General features: G+C 43.1%; 1 protein-coding gene across 1 annotated transcript in view; it reads right to left on the bottom strand.

The window, feature by feature from the left end:
• Positions 1–20832, bottom strand: part of LOC308351025 (uncharacterized protein) — a 51860-nt gene that overhangs the window by 23590 nt on the left and 7438 nt on the right. The window contains exons 6-13 of the mRNA XM_080816497.1: positions 19703–19824; positions 18647–18917; positions 18241–18307; positions 17913–18042; positions 11950–12083; positions 11804–11868; positions 11556–11638; positions 10979–11152 (exon numbers count right to left, since the gene is read on the bottom strand). Of these exons, the coding sequence (XP_080672623.1) occupies positions 10979–11152; positions 11556–11638; positions 11804–11868; positions 11950–12083; positions 17913–18042; positions 18241–18307; positions 18647–18917; positions 19703–19824 (1046 nt within the window). The remainder of the gene's footprint in view (positions 1–10978; positions 11153–11555; positions 11639–11803; positions 11869–11949; positions 12084–17912; positions 18043–18240; positions 18308–18646; positions 18918–19702; positions 19825–20832) is intronic.

Here is a 20832-nt window from a genome sequence, read left to right on the forward strand (position 1 = left end):
GGGTGGCTCAGCGGGTTAAGCCTCTACCTTTGGCTCTGGTCATGATCTCAGGGTCCTGGGATTGAGCCCCACATCGGGCTCTCTGCTTAGCAGGGAGCCTGCTTCCCCCCTCTCTCTGCCTGCCTCTCTGCCTACTTGTGATCTCTGTTTGTCAAATAAACAAATAATAATAATAAATCTTTTTAAAAAGTGATATGTGAAAGAAATTTTGCCGTTTGTGACAACGTGGATGGATGGATGGACCTTGTTGAGGTCATTGTGCTCAGTGAAATAAGCCTGATGGAAAAAGACAAATATCACATGATCTCACTTATATGGAATCTTTAAAAGATAAGTGAACTCGCAGAAACAGGGGACGTATTGATGGTTGCCAGAGGCGGGGTATACGGAGTGGGTGAAATGGATGAAGGGGACGAAAAGGTACAAATTTCCAGTTATGAAATAAGTCAGTCCTAGGGATACAATGTATAGATAGCTTCCTGACTATAGTTAAGAACACTGTATTGTATATTTGAAAGTTGCTGAGAGTAAATATTTAATGTTTCATCTCTAGGGGTACCTGGGTGGCTTGATTTGTTGAACATTGGACACTTTGGGCTCAGGTGATCTCATGGGTCTGGGATCAGGCTCTGGACTTCGCAGGGAATCTGTTTCTCTTCCTCACCCTCTCCCTCTCGCTCTCTTTGTGAAATAAATAAATAATCGGAGCCGTGGGTGGGCTACTGACTCTTAATTTTGGCTCGGGTCATGATCTCAAGGTCATGAGATTTCCAGCCCTTTATCAGGCTCTGTGCTCAGTACAAGGTTGCTTGTCCCCCTCCCTCTGCTCCTCCCAGCACTTTTATTCTCTCTCTCTCCCTCTCTCTCACAAATAAATAAGTAAATAAACATCTCTAAAATAAATAAATAAATATTCTTTAAAAAGTTCTCACCACCAAAATAAATCTAGTAACTACGTGTGACGAAGGATGTTAACTAGACTTATTGTGGTGATCAATTCCCAATATACCCAAATATTAAATCGTGTGTACATCTGAAACTAATATAATATTACATGTCAATGTAACAATGTATAAACATGATTTATATCTCAATAAAAAATTGACATATGAGTAATGGTCCCATGCGCATGGGTCTGTGTGTGCACATGTTTGCATACACATTGAAAAAATTCCAGAAGAATCCGCACATCACAGTGGATTTGGAGGAAGTAGAATTGGAGTCTTCATCCTTTTAACTTTCTACTTGTCTCTAACGTTTTTTGTCTTCCACATTGTGCTGCTATAAATTTTATCACTAAAATACCAATTTTAAAAGAAATAAAAATTTGGCACATTAAGGGTGGGGGGGCGGCATGTTGTTGGTGCACAAAACAGAGAAGAAGTTTTTCTTTTGCGTCACCATGAAGACACAGGTCCCAGGAGTCAACCTGGGGTTTAGAGCAAGCATGCAGTCTGCCTGGTGGCCGGGGTCCCTCTTTTCCTTTCCTTGGCCATTGGGAAGGAACACTTCTGGATTCAGCACAACAGAGTTCTGATCCCAGCCCTGCTCCTTGCTGGCTGTGTGACCTTGGTCAAGTCGCTTGCCCTCTCTGAGCTTCATGTCTTCCTCAGTAAAATGGAGAGGGGGACTTATACCTCCCAGGTAGTTCATTCTCCAACAACAAACTGTGCTTGAGCACCCTGTCTGTACCTAGGCATGGTGCTAGGACCTGAGACCTGGGATGAACAAGACAGATGAGGTGTCTGGGTGGTGGTGCTCATGTCTGATGGGAGAAGCCAACAGGAAATAAGACCAAGTCAAATGGAGGTGGTAATGAAGAAAATTAACAGAGCGAGATATGCTTGCAAGTGACCAAGGGAAAATCAGGGAGGGCTGTCCTGTGGAGATGACCTTTGAGCAGAAACCTGAATGACATGGAGGAGTGAACAGCAAATAAACATCACTCTCCACCCCTAAAACCACACCAGGACTGTAAAGACCCAGCACAGAGTGGGGTAATCAAATGGCCTAAAAACTGTGTCGTTCTTACTTCCTTCCTCAGACATGCTGAGAAAAACAAAGACAGTGAGGCAATTTCACTTAGAACCAGTCCTGCAGGGGATCCATGGTGATGATATCTGGCCCAACACTCAAGCTGGAAATAGTTGCTACATTTCCATAATAAAGATAAGGAAACCCAACCAGTCCCTGAAGCATAGCAAGGGTCAGATCCATAAGTTGGAGCTGTCAGCATCTTGACAGAAGTACCAGGAGAGCAAAGGAGCTGGCTTTGGAAAAATAAGGCTGAGAGGAAACCAGGAAAGTCCTGAGACCCCAAAAGAGTTGACATAAACTTCCCCTGGACAGGAGTTTGGGGATGATACCAGCTCTGAAGAGTAGTCAGACCACCCCCACCACTCAAGGAGGTGGGTTGCTGTCAACAGAGATCATCCCTGTGGAGTGTAAAAGGGAATTTTGCATACAACAGCCAATGGAAGGGGACCCCAAGAACATCACAATAAAAGCAGTAGAGCTTTCAAAGAAGGAGGCAGGATTTCACCCCTCATTCTGATGTCTGCTTAGCCAGCAGGCAAGGGGGTCACCATGGTGCAGAGGAGCTGAGTGAACCGCCATCTGGGGAGGCATTTGGAGCAGACACCCACCCTGGTCAAGACCCAGGGCTACAGGAGGAGTCTTTGGTCACCTATCTGCAGCCTCTTTGGGTCAAGTAATGAAATGGTGTTGGGTCAGTGGCAGGCACCTGCAGGCAATTGGAGAATATTAGAAAAATGACATCCATCATCTGCCAAAGGAGAGAATTTTCATGACAGCACTTTCCATGTCTGCAAAGCCCTCTAGATTCCAGGAATAGCTAGGTACTCCCTGGCCCCATGGACCTGGGGGTGATGGCAGCTCTCAGCTCTTGCTACCCCCAGGACACTGAACTAGCCCTGATGGGAAATTTCTCTTGGTCCTGCCCATACCTTTGCATAGGGCTCCTTCTTACACTCACGCTTAGGGATGCCTGTGTGGCCCAGTCGGTTGAGCTTCTGACTCTTGGTTTCAGCTCAGGTCATGATCTCAGGGTCCTGGGATAAGCCCGCCTTGTGCTCCACGCTTGGTGTGGAGTCTGCTTGGATTCTCTCTCTCTGCCTGCCCCCACCACCCTGCGCATTTTTTCTCTGTCTCTCTCAAATAAATAAATCTTAGGGGGGAGAAAAAAAACCTCACCCTTATTTAGTCATCTAAGTTCCCTGCCAGTTACAGGGTTTAGTAACTTTAAGACACACATGGTCACACACTTACACACACACAGTCACAATCAAACACCTATGCACCCACACATGCACACAATTACACATCCACACACAAACACATATGCACACATATTCACACGCATACACCCAAGTACATGCATATATGCACATATATACTCACACATGTGTACACACAGTAGCACGAACGCACACACAGTCACACATACACTTACACCAGATACACAACATAGTCCCACAGATGCAAGCAGATTGAACTAACGGAGACCTGAAACCTTAGAGTTTGTTGTCCCCAAACTGTCGAGCAGAGGGCGCGACAGATGCCAGTGAGAGCAGGCTAGCGTCCTTAGAATTATAAACACAAGTGCAACAGAGTCCTGGGGACCCATGAGCTTCGTGCCTTTCTTCCCCATCTCTCATTCACTCATGGTCCTTAGCCAAAGCCTGTTTGTAGTCGGAGAAGAGATACTTAACACTACAAGTATAGATCACACTTTGAAGGGTGCGAAGGAAAGAAATGGTGCATCAGTTGGTGGGAAAGTGGATCGATGGAAGGGACTTTTTAAGACTGACGAAATAACAGCATTATTTGTATTCCAATGAGAGTTATCCAATAGAGTTCAGGTTCCAGATCAATATACAAAATTCTATATGGGACATATTCTACATAGACTGTAGAACATAGAAGTTCAATTTCCATATTCCAGGGGTCTGCAAACCATGGTCCATGGACCCAGTCTGGCCTGTGGTCTGTTTTTTATGGTCTATAAGCTAAGAAGTGGTTTTATATTTTAAGGGGATTCTAAAAGGAGAAGGAGCAAGAAAAGGAGGAGATCCTGAATGGAATGTACAAGACTAAAACATTTACTATATGATCCTTTACAGAACAAGTGTGCCAAATCTGCTTATGGTAGCAATAAAATTGGGAAAGATATTTTCATATGCCATTTTTAAAAGGATTATACACCAGAGAAAGTGAAATACCCAAGGTATAAATCTAACAAAATATGTTCCAGATCTCGGAGGTGCAAATTCTAAAAAACTAATGAAAGAAACCCAAGAAGACCCTAATTAATGGAGAGATAAACAATATTCATGGACTGGAAGACTCAGTATTATTAAGATGTAAATTCTCTTCGGGCACCTGGGTGGCTCAGTGGTTGGGCGACTGCCTTCTGCTCGCGTCGTGATCCCTGGGGTCCTGGGATCGAGCCCCATGTCTGGCTCCCTGCTCAATGGGGGGCCTGCTTCTCCGTCTCCCTCTTCCCCTCCTTCTGCTCATGCTCTTGTGCTCTCTTGTGCATGCTCTCTCAAATAAATAAGTGAAATCTTTAAAAAAAAAAAAGATATAAATTCTCTTCAAATTGATTTATAGATTTGAAGAAATCACAACCCCAATCCCAGCAGAACTTTTTATAAGAATAGATAAGCTGATTATAAAAATTTACATGAAGGGGCACCTGGGTGGCTCAGTGGGTTAAAGCCTCTGCCTTCCGCTCAGGTCATGATCCCAGGGTCCTGGGATCGAGTCCTACATTGGACTCTCTGCTCCATGGGGAACCTGCCTCCTCCTCTCTCTCTGCCTACCTCTCTGCCTACTTGTGATCTCTGTCTGTGAAATAAATAAATAAAATCTTTTAAAAAAATTTTTAATTTACATGAAAATACAAAAGACTTAGAATAGCCAAAAACTTTTTAAAAAGGAAAATGTAATGGAAGAATTCACATTATCCCTTTCAAGACATACTATAAAATAACAATAACCATGAAAGCGTGGTATTGGTCAACAATTAGACAAAATCAATGAAACAGAATAGAGTTCAGAAGTAAACCCGCCCAAATTTGGTCAATTATTTTTTTTTAAATGTGCAAGGCAAGTCAATGCACAAAGGATAGTATTCAAAAATAGTACTGGGACAACTGGACATACACATGCAAAAAAAAAAAAAAGAAAAAAGTGAAATCATACCTCACACTTTACACAAAATTTAACTTAATATGGCTCATAAAACTGAATTTTGTAAAATCTAAAAATTTTAGGAGGAAAAATAGAAGAGAATCTTTGTGATCTTGTGTCAGACAAAATAGTTCTTATACACAACACCATAAGCATAATCCATAAAATGAAAATATTGCTACCTTGTATTTTATTTTAAAAAGTTTGCTCTGTGAAAGAAACTTAGATGATGAGGTCAGCCACAGACTAGGAAAAAAGACTTGCAAATCCCACATCTGATGAGGGACTTATATGCAGAATACATAAAGAATCTCCAAATCCAAAAACAAGAAGGCAGACAACACAAGGAAAATCAACAGGCAAAAGATTTGATCAGGCATTTCACCAAAGAAGGTAAATGGATGGCAAACAGGCACATGAAAAAATGCCCAACATCATTAATCATTAAAAAATGCAAACTAAAACCACAGTGAAATATTACACACGTATAAGGATGACTGGGGGAAGAATTGACAATAACAGGGGCCGGTGAGTATGTGGCACAGTTAGAACCCTCATACATTACCTATTATTACAAATGCCAGACACTCTGGCAACAGCTTGGTCGTTTCTTTTCATGTTAAACGTACACATACAAGATGGCCAAACCATCCCACTCCAGGAGCAATGAACACTTGCACACAAATATTCATAGTAGTTTTTTTCATAATAGCCCCAAATTAGAAATAATCCATATGTTTTTCACCTCCTGAAGAAAGAGTGGCTTATCCCTTTGATAGAATATTGCTTAGCAGTGAAAAGCAGCAAAGTACTGATACAACAACATGGGTGAATCTCAGATGCGTTATGTTAAGTGAAAGAAGCCAGACTCTGGAGGTGGAGAATATAGATCAGTGGTTCCCAGGTGACCTGAGGCATCTATGGCTGAGACACACCTTGAAAATCATTTCCTTTGCAGGTCAAGCTGACCAAATTCACCTTCACTCCATCACTAACCAAATGACCGTGAGAAAGTGAGTTAATCTCTCTTCATCCATGAGTCTGGTGTGAGGATGACATCAGTGTTTACCTGGGGAAGCTGAAATATTCCCTTCTCCCTTCTCAGTGGTGTCCTGCTGTTCACAGGACCAAAAACATCAGGGTCTGTGGAGTCACAAGGCCATCCATGTTCCATGAAGGGTGCACCCACATCTTACACAACTGTATGTGTATTTATTACTCTATAAATAAAATTTTGATATCAAGTTATTTGATTGAGGGAAAATTCTGTAATGGGTGTTGGGTGTTGGGGTGGGATGAGTATATAGAACTATATGTATATGCTTGATTATTCTGTAAAATGAAAACTGTACAGGGGCTCCTGTGTGGCTCAGTCAGTTAAGCATCCAACTCTTGATCTCAGCTCAGGTCTTGATCTCAGGGTCTTGAGTTCAAGCCCTGTACTGGACTCCATGCCCATTATGGAAACTATTTTTTAAAAAAATAAATAAAAATAAAACAGGAACGTCTGCATGGCACAATCTTTTAAGTATCTGACTCTTGATTTCACTCAGGTCTGATCTCTGGGTGGTGAGATCAAGCCGCATGTTGGGTTCTGCACTCAGCATGGAGTCTGCTTGAGTTTCTCTCTCCCTCTGCCCTTCCCCTGCTCTCCCCCTTCTCTAAAATAAATAAGTAAATCTTTTTTAAAAATAAAAATGAAAATGTACTAACAATAAAGTATATTATTTTTTTAAAAAGGTTATTTGAGAGTAACACGATTTATAATTGATAACCATAGCTCAAGCCATCAATGTGCATGAAGAAAATTCTTGCAAAATGAGACAAAATTTTCTTTTTCTTAAGATTGTATTTATTTATGTATTTAGAGAGAGCATGTGAGTGGGGGAAGGGGCAAAGGATGAAAAAAATAGAGAATGTCAAGCAGACTCCACGACCCTGAGATCATGACCTGAGTTAAAATCCAGTCGGACACTCAACCAACTGAACCACCCAAATGCCCCCAAGACAAATTTTTAAATTATTTTCTAATATAATACCATTTTAAAAGATTAAAAGTGGCTTAAAACTTAACCCTTAGGAATTTTAAAGACCCCATTTTATGTCATGGAAAAATGATTCAATGTCATGGAAAGATGTTCACAATATAGTGTCATAGGAAAAACCTGATTAACAAAAAATAATATATGACCAAATTGAATTCTTTGTTGTTGAGGTAACATTCACATAACATAAAATTCACCATGTTAGCCATTATACAGTGTACAATTTTATGCATTTAGTACATTCATAGTACTGTGCAACCACCACCTCTAACTAGTTCCAGAGCATTTCATTACCCAAAAAGATCTCCTAACCAGGACAGGCACCCTCCAGTCCCCGCTCCTACGCTCCAGCCTTTGCAACTACCAGTCTGCTTTCCATGTCTCTAGATCTTCCTATCCTGCACATTTCATGTAACAGAATCATACAGTATCTGACATTTCACTTAGTATCACTTTTTCAAAGTTCATCCGTGTTGTAGCATGTATCAGTGCTTCATTACTTTTCATAACCCATAAAATTCTTGCTATGGATATATCACATTTGGTTTATCCATTCATCTGATCATGGATATTTGGATTGTTTTCCAAATATGCAACTTTTGACAATTGTGAATAGTGCCACCATGAACTCATGTACAAGCTTTTGTTTGAACACCTGTTTTCAATTCTTTGGGATATATACCTAGGCATGGGGTTGGTGACTCATACGGTAGTTCTGTTTAATTTATTGAGGAAACACCAAATGTTGTGCACAGGGGCTGCACCATTTTACATTCCTATCGGCACTGTATCAGGGTTCCAGCTCCTCCATATCTTCACCAGACCTGTTATTTTCCCTTTTTCAGACTCTTGCCATCCTCATGGATATGAAGTGGTATCACAGGAAGCACTGCTTTGCATTTCCTTAATGACTAATGATGTTGCATTTTTTCACGGGCTTATTAGCCAGTAAAAGAGCATTTTTAAACAGGAGACTACATGTAAATGTAATACACTTAGATGTAAATAACATTTTTTTTTACTTGCATAAAGATTATATATATAAATAAAAGCTGGATGTATATGTGAGAAAACATGAACAGTAATTATTTTGACATGTGTGAATTATGGATATAAAAATGATTTTTCTTGCTTTTTCTTCTTTGTGCTTTCTCCTATGAAGGCATATCATTTTGGGAATACAAAAAATATTTTAATAAGAACTCGGCAAAGAAAAATGTGTAATATTCAGCTTAGAAAATGCTAAATATTTATTCATGTTACAGTGTTCCTTTCATATTTTGCAGTCAGTAAGCCTCCAGGGACCCCATTTTGTGAGCCCCAGAAAGGTTTTGAGGTCCTGGACTCTGTATCCTACTCCAGGGTGGGTGCTCCTGAGAGGAGGGAGTCCAAGGACAGCCACTGTCCCAGGTGCTGAAGGAGGCAGATCCACTCCCCACCTCACTATTGAAGACCCACATGACCTCCACCTCTTGAAACATTTAGGCAAAAATGAAACCCGGATCATGCCTCTCCAGGGGGAAAATTTTTTTTTTCCGTTCCTAGCTTCAAGACCAGTTTGCCATCAAAGGCCCTTGGAGTTTCTCTGAGGTAACTATGGATATTTACAACTAACTGGGTCTTCTAATGATAGTTTTCCTCAACAGAAGGTTGCCACATTTACCAATACTTAAATTTAACTTTTGTGACTGAAGCTTTTTAAATTTCAGAACGTGATGCAAAAAGAAGAGAGAAAGGAACAAACGAAACCTCAGTGAGTACCTATGCTTACCAGATACTGACTCACTGATGTTGCACATTTGCTTATGCAATCTCCCCATCAGTGTAATAAGGTGGCTATTACTATGTGGTAATGGAACTGAGCCTCAGAGAGATCAAAAATTTTCCCCGACCCACACAGCTAGGAAAGAGCACACTGAGATTGTGATCTTGGTAGTATGACTCCAGGAGGTCCTGGATCAGGGACATCTGACCCTCACTCTATTTAGTTATTTGCCTCACCCTTCCTAAAGAGTGGTCTTGTCCTCTTGATCCAAGAAGGAGCTCCAGCTACACACACCACTCCCAAGAAGCAGAAAAAAAGGGGGAAACTAGACAGAGAATTCCAGCTTTCTCTTCAGGAGGGTTTCCAGAATTACCAGATATTCTTTGACTTTTCCATATAGGACAGGGTATACTCATTTAGCTAATCTAGTTTCAAGAGAAGCTTTCAAATACTATCTGTATTTAGCCTACCATGCACCTAACTAAAAATTAAGGATTACAGGAAGTTTTGCAAAAAGGAATGTCAGGATACACAGCAGTCTCTGACACTGTCCATCCTGTTGACTACCAAAAAATCCAATGTGCACTCCTCTTCCTATACAAGGAACACCCCAGAGCAGTCAACCTCAAAGTTGATCTGCTCCTTCCATTTAGCCCAGGTTCCAGGATCTCTGGGTGATGTGCTGTCTTCTCCTTTAAGACTTGATGTGAGCTTTTTTGTGGTCCAGGAATCTATACACTTAAAGGCAATTATCACCCTCAATACATTCAGGAGTGGAGTGACCATTAAAATTCCAATTGAGATTTCCTGTTCCCACTAATGGCAAGCTAGGTTATTTGGATTAAACTTTCAATTTTTAAAAAATTGAACTCTCACAGCTGGATACTTTTCCAATTTCTTAAATGAATACATACCAGAAAAGACAGTAAAAAATTACAAAGACGCCACTCAAATGAAAATAGAAGCCTAGAGCTAAAAGAACATGTACTACACATTTGCCCTGGAGGCATTTCTCAAGTCAGGAAAATGTGAAGCTGTTTTGATGGCCTCATGATCAGGGGAGAAAAAGCAAAGCCTACAGTGATACAGGAAAAAGGAATTGTGAGAAGACGCTCCTTACATAAGTGGAGACCTCAAGAAGCTACACCCCTCAGGGTGAGAGGACTAGAGGAGCCTGCAAGTTTGTTCTCAGCTAGAATTTGAAGTGCCTTCCTGATCTTGGGCACCACAAGCCTTGAACTTCATTTAACATAATCTTCAACTAGCAAGGCTCCAAGACTTCCTCCCTAGAGAAAAGCTACCTTCTTCAAGTTCTAATGTTATTTTTTTTTTACAAATGTTATTTCAAATATCATAACCAACACCCAGACAAAGATAACCAGGCACACAAGAACAACGACCCTACCAGTGAAAACCACCAAAAACAGGCTGTATAACAGACACAGTGTTTGCAACGATCAGATACACAGGATAAAGTATCTGTATTTGCTGTGTTGAAGTAAACAGAGTAACTACAGAAACATAGTAAAGGATTCTGAGGTAAGAAAAGTTTGGGTTTATTAGCTAGGAACAGAGAGGAGGGTGATCAGAGTGTAGTGCCACCACGGGTTCTCCTCTGTGACCCAGAGCCTCAGACATGCCCCTTAAGTCAGTCCTTAACCCTGGTCTCCCTCCTGCTAAAACACCTCCCATGGCTCCCTATTGCCTACAGGATAAACTCCCTTATTATAAACTCTGAGAGAACCCGCAGTCAGCATGGGGCCTGTGGTCAGCTGGAAAGGCTGTCAGGGTCTTGGGCTCAGACACCAGCCTCCCCTCCACCCCACCTCGCCCACCCCTGCGTGCCCACAGGTCCTGGCGCCCCCTGCTGGCTCTCGATGAGGCTCGGACAGAGGAGACGGCACAGTTTCATTCCCGGGAATCCGCTAAGTGAGGCGTGTAGGGTCTGGGTCACCGGGGTGCCGCGCTCAGCGGCTCCACGCGCAGCCAGAGTCCGCCCTCCGCGCGCAGGATCAGCTCCGGCTTCCTGCGCGGCTCCTCCTCGCCCGGCAGGACCCGGAAGCGCAGCAGCGTCAGCGCCAGGACCACCTTCATCTCGGTCATGGCGAACGTCTGCCCAATGCAGTTCCTGCGGGTACAAGTCGGGGCTCTGACTCGCCAGGGACCCCAGCAGGCCCCATGGCGCCCAGAACCTGGTCCGGGACCCTTTGCCCCGCCCGCAGGGATCCAGGAGGGCGGCAAACCATGCCTGGGACCCCCATGTGGGCTTGCCTATCCCCGAGCTTGGCTCGGACCCCAGCCCTGGACTCGGGCCAGCAGACGGGGAAGGGGCGCGCCCCACACCGCAGACCCCTCGTTGGACCTGCCCTACCCCCACTTCCCAGACCCTTACCTCCAACCTCTGGAGGAGGGGAGAGAAGGAGAGCCATCCTCAATTTCCCCCTTTCCCGCCCCGACAGCCTTGTCTGGGATCTCAGTCCCAGACCCCTGCCCCACCACCCCATTCCCACCTCGATGCCCCCTGAGCTCACCTGGGCCCCGCAGAGAAGGGAATAAAAGCCAAGTGTGACCTCTCCTTGATGTTTTCTGGGTCAAAGCGAAAGGGATTGTATACCTAAGGGTGGAGAGAGGCAAGGCCGCTGGGTGGGGCTTCCCAAGATACCCAGACATCCCTAGAAAAGACTGATGTGGATATAGTGGAAAGGGAGTGTCTGACTTCCGCGGTCAGGACCCCGCTGCTTCATCGGGTCGAGGGATGGAGAAGAGAGAGGAATAGCACCTCAGGGTCCGGCCAGATAGACGGGTTGTGATGAATCCCAAAGATGCTGATGACACAGATGTTCCCTATGAGGGAAAAGAGTAACAGTCAGGGTGAGGTCTCAGCTGATGGGACTACCACCCTCCTCCCCCTGATGCTGTGGACACCTTTGGGGATGACCCGGCCATCAGGGAGCCCGACGTCCTGGGTACTGCGGCGGGCAATGACTGTAACCGGGGGGTGCAGCCGCAGACTCTCCTTGATGCACATGGTCAGGAAGGGCAACCGGGCCAGGTCGTCCCTAAGGAAGACCCCCAACAATTATCCAGGGATCAAATCAAAGACTCCCCAGCCCTCCTGCTGCCCTTGAAGACCCTCTCCCCATCTTGCTCTGACCCTCACTTCTATAACAAAATAAATTCCAGATGGGCCAAAGACTTAGGCATTAGAAAATCAAAATCACAAAAGTCACTAAAAGGAAATTTAGCCTGGTATTTTTAGAAGAATTTTTTTTAAGAATTTATTTATTTATTTGACAGACAGCACAAGCAGGGGGATTGGCAGGCAGAGGGAGAGGGAGAAGAAGGCTTCCCACAGAGCAGGGGGAGCCCAATGTAGGTCTTGATCCCAGAACCCCAGGACCATGACCTGAGTGAAGGCAGTGGCTTAAGCAACTGAGCCACCCAGGCACCCTAGAAGCATTTCTGAGCAAAGCACACCATTCACAGGTATCCTTAAAAGTATTAACACATTTGCAGAAGAAAGTTTTTTTTTTTTTAAGTTTTTTAAGGTATACAATTGGCTGAAAAGGGAAAAAAAAATCTCTATACTGGACTTAACAGGTTATTTGAACAAATGAGACCCACACTCCAAGGTGGGATGACCTAATATTATAAAGATGTGGATCCTTGCAAGTTAATTGATATATTCAAGGCAATCCAGTAAAAATCTAGTTGTTGTTGTTTTTTTGGAACTCAGTAATATTATCGCATTTGAAGAAAAATAAAGTTCAAGAGCTATGTCATTTTAAAAACAAAAATTGAAGAAAGGAAATTCATCCACATGAAAAAGTGTGGTATTAAAATAAAATAAAATAAAATAACAGCATGACACTGTTGCAAGAACAGGAAAACAGACCCATGGGACAGGATAGAGAGCTCAGAGACAGGCACATGAATATGTAAAAATATAACATCTGTAAAGGAGACCCCACAACCCATGGACAATGGGTGGCTCAGACAACGGATGATGTGGAAACAAAAAGAACTGGATTATCACGCACTCCACATCAAGATGGAGTCTTCTCTTATACTTATAAGATAAAGCCATAAAGTTAAAAGAAGATATAACATAGAAGACATCTTTGTGACCTATGAGTAGGAAGGAATTCTTAAAACCCCCAACACATAAACTGGAAGACAAAAAAAAAAAAAAAAAAGAAAAGAAAAATATGCACAGAATTAAGGATTTCTGTTTAACAAAAGACACCAGGGACCAAATTAACATACAGAGGAGAGATTCGCAGATTATCTGCAATAGCTAGATGGATCTAGAACAGCATCTTGAATATACAAGAAATTCCTGCAAATCAACAAGAGACATGACAGGGGCTCAAGAGATAAGCAGACAAAGGACACGATCTAGGAATTCACGGGAGCTCAAACTTAGAGATTTAAAACATGAAGAGAAGCTCCAAGTCGCTGGTTATGAGAGAAATGGAAAATATCTAGCAATGAAATATTATCTCACATCTACTCAAGGGGAGAATTAACAAAGTGGGTGATGGTTAGGATTAAGTAGCTGAGGTGTAGGGGTAGAGAGACCTCATGCGCTGATAGTGAACGTATGGGCAGGAGCCACCACTCTAGAAGGCATCAGTGTGGTCCAGGAAAGGTAATGTGTGTTTTACAACCTAGCAAGCTGGCTCTTGAGCATAGAACCCAGAGAAATTCTCAGACAGGTAGATAAAGACATGCACGCCAAGATGTTCATTGCAGTAATGAGATGGAAGCCTCCTGGGTATAAAGCTCTGAGGGACTGGAGAGGGAAGTTCTATATGACATTTCAAAGCAATAACCTAAATGCAACACAGAACCAGGGATGTCTAATAAAATCATAGTGCTATGTTTCTGAAAAAGGTAAGAACCAGCAGGACCTGATCTGTGATATAACACATATTTGTGAATTTTAAAATACATCCACCCAAAACAACAAATTATGCAAACAAAAGGATTAAATGCTCTAGAATCATACTGGTGGAGGGCTGGAAGTAGAGAATTGGGACGAATGGGAATAAGTAAGTATTGTATAGAAAAATGATGATAATTAGTCATGAATTGAGGGCCACGATTAACTTCATCTTTGGCACCTGATGCGCAAATAACTAACTAATTAAAATTGTCAAGAGTATTTTTCAAACTACCCAATCCAATCACAGAATCAAATGAAATAAGTTAAAATGCAAGAAAAAAATGCAAAGTAATGAGACAGGACCAACTTTATCAAGCATGAAAATGTTTTTTAATATGATCAGGAAGACTACTTAGTACTTATGTTTGAATATGCAAATAGATAGAACAGAATGGAGCCCAGAGATAAACCCTAATATGTGAACAAATTTAGTTTATTGTAAAACTGTTATTTAAGATCCTAAGACAAATACGAAAATACGTATCAAATTCTGTTGAAATAATCAGTTAGCCATTTGGAGAAAAAAACATATTCCTACTTCAGCACTTACACCAGTATGGATTTCATATGGAAAAAGGATTAAATGTAAGAAATAATAATAAAAATATTAAATAAAATTTAAGTTAAATAACATTTTTAAATAAATAAATCCACTAGAAGAAAATCAAACAAGTTTTACAGTTTAGCATTAGTGTGAAGGGCTTATCCAAGCATTAAAAAAAAAAAAAAAAAGAAGAAGCTATTTAAAAAGCTAATAAATGTGACTATAAATAAATGAATGAAAGCTAAACTAAAGTCAAAAGACATCCTGGGAAAGAATTTTTGCATAATATAAAAGCAACTAGGGGCGTCTGGGTGGCTCAGTTGTTAAGGGTCTGCCTTCAGCTCCGGTCATGATCCCGGGGTCCTGGGATCAAGCCCTGCATCGGGCTCCCTGCTCAGTGGGAAACCTGCTTCTCCCTCTGTCTCTGCATCTCCCCCTGCTTGTGTTCCTTCTCTCACTGTGTCTCTCGCTGTCAAATAAATAAATAAAAATCTTTTTAAAAAATTAAAATTAAAAAAATTTTAAAAATTAAAAAAATAAAAAAATAAAAATAAAAAAGCAACTAATGCTCTTTCTATTTAAAGAGTCCTTATAAATCAGTAAGAAAAAAAACTCAAAGTGAAAAGGACAAATTACACAAACTGATGCTTCGCAGGAAAAGAAATATGCATGGTTCATAAACATACGAAAATAGTGCTCAGTTTTACCCTACTTAAAGTGATATTTATTAAAATAACAAAGTATTATATTCACTTATTTAAAGTTTCATAACACACTGTCAGCAAAGATGCAAGGAAACTGGCACTCTGAAAATCCATTTGTAGGAGTGGATTTGCCAAGAGCTATTAAACTGTGAAAACTCAAATGGTCTTTGATGCAGTAACACCACTTTTAGAAATTTGTTCTGGAGAGAAATCCACACACATGAGCAAAAGTCAGTGTACATGGATGTTTCCTACATCATGTTTATTATAGCAAAAGCTCCCAAATTACAAGTGTCTATCAACAGAGGAATGTTTAGATAAATCATGGTACATCCATGTGGTGGAATACTATATGGCTATCAAAAAGGAGGAAAGAGGGATCACTAGTCCTAACATACACTGCAGGCCAAATCCGTACAGAGATGCTGAAAGGCAGTTCAGCAATATCTATCATAACTACAGATCTTCACATAAATGTTCTGAACAGAGGGGTGAGCTGAATAATTTATGCAATGCTATATAGCACTCAGAAAGGAGCTCTAGACGCAATATTGAGTGAAAAGAACAAGTGACCAAATGTGTGAGCATGTATTTCTATTAAACTATAATAATTAATATAAATATGTAACTATAAGAATTTCAGAAAAGTCTGAAAGGACGTATGACAAATTGATGCCCCCAGAGTTCCCTCAGGAGACAGGGGATTGATTAGGCTTGGAGGGAGGGCGACAAAGGTGAACCTAATCATCTCCATAGTGTTTCATTTTGTGCAAGAAAAAATAAAAAGTCTTCTTCCCATTATTGATTTTGTAATTCAAATTAATTTCCCAAAATTTATATCTTGGAGGAAAAAATGAAAAGATCTTGAAGTTACATTGTCAACGTGCATGCCTGAATGTTCTGTGTATACTCTTAGTTGTAGAAAGAAAACTGAAGTAAGAAATGGTGGACAGATACATGTTGGCATAGACTGAAGGACACAGGAAACCATCAAAGGTGGGGATGGGGTTGGGGTGCTGGCATAAGACAGAGGCTTATGTGAAATAATAGAAAAGATTAACCTTCTACTCATCTTGCAATTTACATGTATACAAATCTTTGTGTTGTACACCTTAAATTTACACAATATTATATGTCAACTATATCTCAATAGAGCTGAGAAAGAAAAAAGACAAAGCCTTATATCCATGGTAAGCCATTTCATATTGTTAGAATTTTTACCAAGTGCATAACTGTTTGAAGTTGGAAGAAGCAGAAAAACACTTCTCCACTTCACAGAGCTGCTGTGCTGAGCAAAGCCTTGAAGTTGAGGGCACTACTTCCAAAGTATTCGGTCTAATATCTCTTCTGCATCCTTCAGCCCTTGGCCCCAAATCTGCACCCTGGGCTCCCAGGCTCCAGCTCATCGCCTCCAGTTTGCCCCTATAACTACATATATTTTTTATAATATCTGACTTTTCTCTCCTCTGCTCAAACATCTCCCATGGCTCCCCATTGCCATCCTATGTTAATCATGAATCTCCCTTCAAAAAAGAGCTTGCAGTCCAGCTGCAAGGAGTGCAGTTGGCTGACAGCATCAGTTATAGGGTCTCTGGGATCTGTGGCAGTATTCAAGCCAAGCTCATGCTTTCTTAGGCAGCTCCCAGCCAATGACAGGGCATGATGGGTCCCTACTTCCTGACCTTTTCTGCCCAAATGTAAGACTCCCCTAATGGCAGCATCCCTGCCCACTTTTATTTTATCGTTTATCCAATATTGGCTTCCCAAAGGACTTGAACTGCCACCTTTGGAAATTCTTCACATGGTTTCCAAAGCATTCCTAAAAGGACTTCCATTACCAGCTCTAGCCTCACTGAGAGCCCCTCTGATTCTTTACACTCTAAATTTCATGAAGATCCAGTCTACTTTTACCTCCTGCCAAACATGCCAGGCTCACTCCTGTATGCCTCTATCCTGGCCTTTGCACAAGGCATCCCCAAGGCCTGGAGCACGGTCCACTACCCAAAACCAGAGTGGTAAATCCCTGTTTGCTGCTTCACTGCCCAACCTCACCCACCTTCTTGCCTATCCGCCCCAGATTTCCCCAGGTAAGACTTGAATGGGACTGGACACAGAGTTGGGAGAGGGCAAGCAGTCTAGACAAGTTTATGGAACAAAGAAATGGGTAATTTTTTCACACCCAAAAACTTCTTGTGACTCCCTGCAATAGTTTGTTAGGTGGTAATTAGATATAAGAACAAAAATTAAGGGGAGTGAGGATCTTTGGGCAAAACATGCAACTCCAGACAGAAAAGCAAGGGGGAGGAAAAGTTCATTACTGAACACACACATGCTGGATGCCATCTGTCCTAAACCCATTGTCACAGTTCTCCAAGCAGTCCTGTGGAGGAGACATTCCCTGCCCCACCCCCATTTACAGAGGAGAAAAGTGGTATTGAGAAAAGGGAACTGATGTTATTAAAGTTACATAGCAAGTAAGCAGAGAAAGAAATGTGGACACTCAGATCTTTCTGTTGCATTTGCCTACAAGCTTTCCCTGCTCTCCAGGCTAGGTACCAGGCTGCCTCTAGGCTCTGCTCTTATTTCCAGGAAACAATATGACAGAGTTAACAATAAGTTCTTTTCTCTCCCCAGCTGGGGAGCAAAGCCAAAGAGAGAGGTTCAGGAACAAACCATGATGACCTGCACTCACCATTCAATCTCTTGAGGCTCACGGTCCCTCAGGAGCTCTTGCACCTCCTGCCGGCAGCGCTCCTGGTATTCTGGGTGCTTTGCAAGGTTGTACAGGACCCAGGAGAGGCCACTGGCTGTGGTGTCATGGCCTGAGAAGCAGCCAGACAGGCTTGGGTCTCTGGGCTTGTTCAGCACCAGAAGGTGGACAGCGCCTTTAATTAAGGCCCCCAGGGAGGATGGGGTGGGGTGGGCTGGTCCAGGGCCCACCTACCAAGTTCCTGGGATTGGACAGACCCCGGCCAGACCCCTGCCCCCACTCCCCCATAGTCCCACACTGGGATGCTCACCCTCAAACATGAAGGTGTCAGCCTCTGCTCGGATGTCCTCATCTGACAATTGTTTTCCATCTTCATCCTGGAAAAAGGGCAAGACCTCTTGAATCACGCCAGCTCTGAGGGTGTCTGAGTCTAATCTGAAACAGTCCCTCAGGCTCCATCATCAAAGTGGGATCTGTCCCTCGTCATCTCTAGAGCCCACCCCACAGGTCTCCTCCCTGGTCTCCAGCCTTTCATTTATCCCTTCCACACTGCCTTCTACACAGTCATGCCTAAAACATCGCTGAACCATCTCTCCCTTCCTCATGCACCTCCCGCGGTTGCCCAGTGCCCTGCAGGTCAAGTCCAAGCCCTTCCATGTGACATTTGAAGTCAAGGTCCATTCTATCTCTTGAATTCTGATCCCAGGGAAGCCCACCTTGGCCAGCAGGAGCACATCAATGAAGTCCAAAGTCTTGGTCTTAGCCTTGGCCTTGAGGAAGTCATGGGAACCCCCGCTAATAAGGGCGCGGCGCCGCTCCTGGACGACAGCATCTGTGAAGCTGTGCACCAGGTTGCAGGCCCTGCGGAAGCGCCACCCGTCGGGAGTGAGATTGTATAGGAAGTCCACGTGCAGGAAGATCTGCTCTTGCCGTTTCACCACAAGGGCACTGAGTTCCAAGATGGCAGCAATATATTCACTGGGACTCCTGCAGGGCCAGGCCAGAGAGAACCTTAAGAAACACCTTTTTAACCCACATGAAACCCTAGGAGTGCCTTCCAACCAGAAACCCAGAAGCACTGTGGCAGATGCTTTGCTCATCATAGCCCCCTGGCCTTTATTCAAAACAAGAGTATTCTCCAGGCATGCTTCTCCCTCTACATCCCACCTCTATGACAGCCTCAGGTCCCAGATTCCAGGGTAGAGCTTGGGCATCATGCTTGTCTCCTCTCTTTCCTACACAATATCTGACCCTGCCCATTCTTCCTTAGTCTCTCCCGAATCTGCCCCATTTTCTCCACCAAATTCAAGCCTCCTCCTCTCCATGGTCTCCTTGAATTCTGTATACTAAACAGTTGTATACTAAACAGCTGGTCTTCTCCAGAGTCAGATGTCCAAAAACTGCTTTGACCATGACCCTCATCTATTCAAACACCCTCCATGCCTCCCCGGAAACCTCAGGAGAAATTTCATATGCCTTTGTCTGGATTTTGAATGTCCTTAAGATATAGCCCCTGCCAAGTCCTCCAACCTCATTCCCAAGGTGGCTCCTCACTATAATGCACGCTTTGCTCATCCTAGCCCCCTGGACTTTATCAAACATTTCTACCTACCTGAAATGATCACTCTTTCTCTTTCCCTTTCTGGTCCTTCAATGTCTACTTCTGATCCGTTTCCTCCAGGAAGTCCCTTCTGGTTGCCCTGATTGACCTCCCTTCCCCATCCACTCCCTTGGGTCTATGGTTCTTGTTCCCATGCCCTGGACAGACTCACTCCTGGCAATTGCTGTCAAAACTGAAGACACATTTCTGCAGACTGTCCAGGGTCATGAGGCTGATGTGCTCAAACATGTCTAGACGGGCACTGCCTTCCAAGGCCAGACGCTGCCACTTGGCCTGGACAGAGAAAGGGGCAAATCTGGGGCTGGGACCTGCCACTCCTGAGCTCCTCCTCAGCCCAACCACCAAGTTGGACTCCCCTAGACCCAGCCTCCTGATCCTCCACCCCAGACACCCAACACCAGGAAGAACAAGGCTTGGATGAAAGTGGAAACTGTTACTATTAAGACTTCATTAAGGCGGGGAGGGGGGAAGACCCTATGGGCGGGAGTCAGGAGACCTGAGTTCAAAACCTGGCTCTGCCTCCTATATTGTGTGTGCTCTTAGTCAACTCATTCCTCCTGTTAAAGTTCATTGGGCTCTATCTGTCAAACTTTAGTAATAGGATGACTTGCTTTGGTGTCAGACAAACCAGGTTGAAATCCCAGCTTCACGTATTAGTTTACTTGCTAGCTATGTGAACATGGGCAAGCTCTCTAATATCTCTGAGCCTCAATTTCTTCACCTGTAATGGGGCAATAATAATCATCTCTACCTCATATGGTTGTGAAAATTAAATTAGACAACATATGCAGTACAACTGGCGCATCATTTCTGATATACAGCAAGTGCTGAATAACTGTTAGCCATCATCCTCATCTTCATCATTATCATAGTGGTAGGTGACTGCTGCAAAAATGTCCCCATTTTTTGTCCCTCCCTATACCTTCACCCTTTGCAATGAGGTTTTGCAGGTCTTCCATTAGAGGTAGAACCTTTTTCTCCAGCTCTTGAGCTGAATGTGGGACTTGCTTTGGCCAACAGAAGAAGGTGGAAGTCATAGTTGCCTGTTCTGAAATTAAACTTCAAGAGATATTGCATGTTTCTCTTCATTCTCTTGGAGCCTCCACCATGTGATCAAGCCCAGGCTAGCTTATTGGAGGATAAGGGACAAATGCAGGTGTCCAGCTGTTTCACCAAGGCGATCCTCGACCCGTGCACAAACATGCAGCAGAGCTGAGCCTGGACAAGCAGAGTTGTCTCCCAAACCCGCCCATGACCACAGATGTGTGAGTGATTCCAGCC

This window comes from Martes martes (genome assembly GCF_963455335.1).
Source record: "Martes martes genome assembly, chromosome: 1".
In the NCBI taxonomy this organism is placed as follows: domain Eukaryota; kingdom Metazoa; phylum Chordata; class Mammalia; order Carnivora; family Mustelidae; genus Martes; species Martes martes.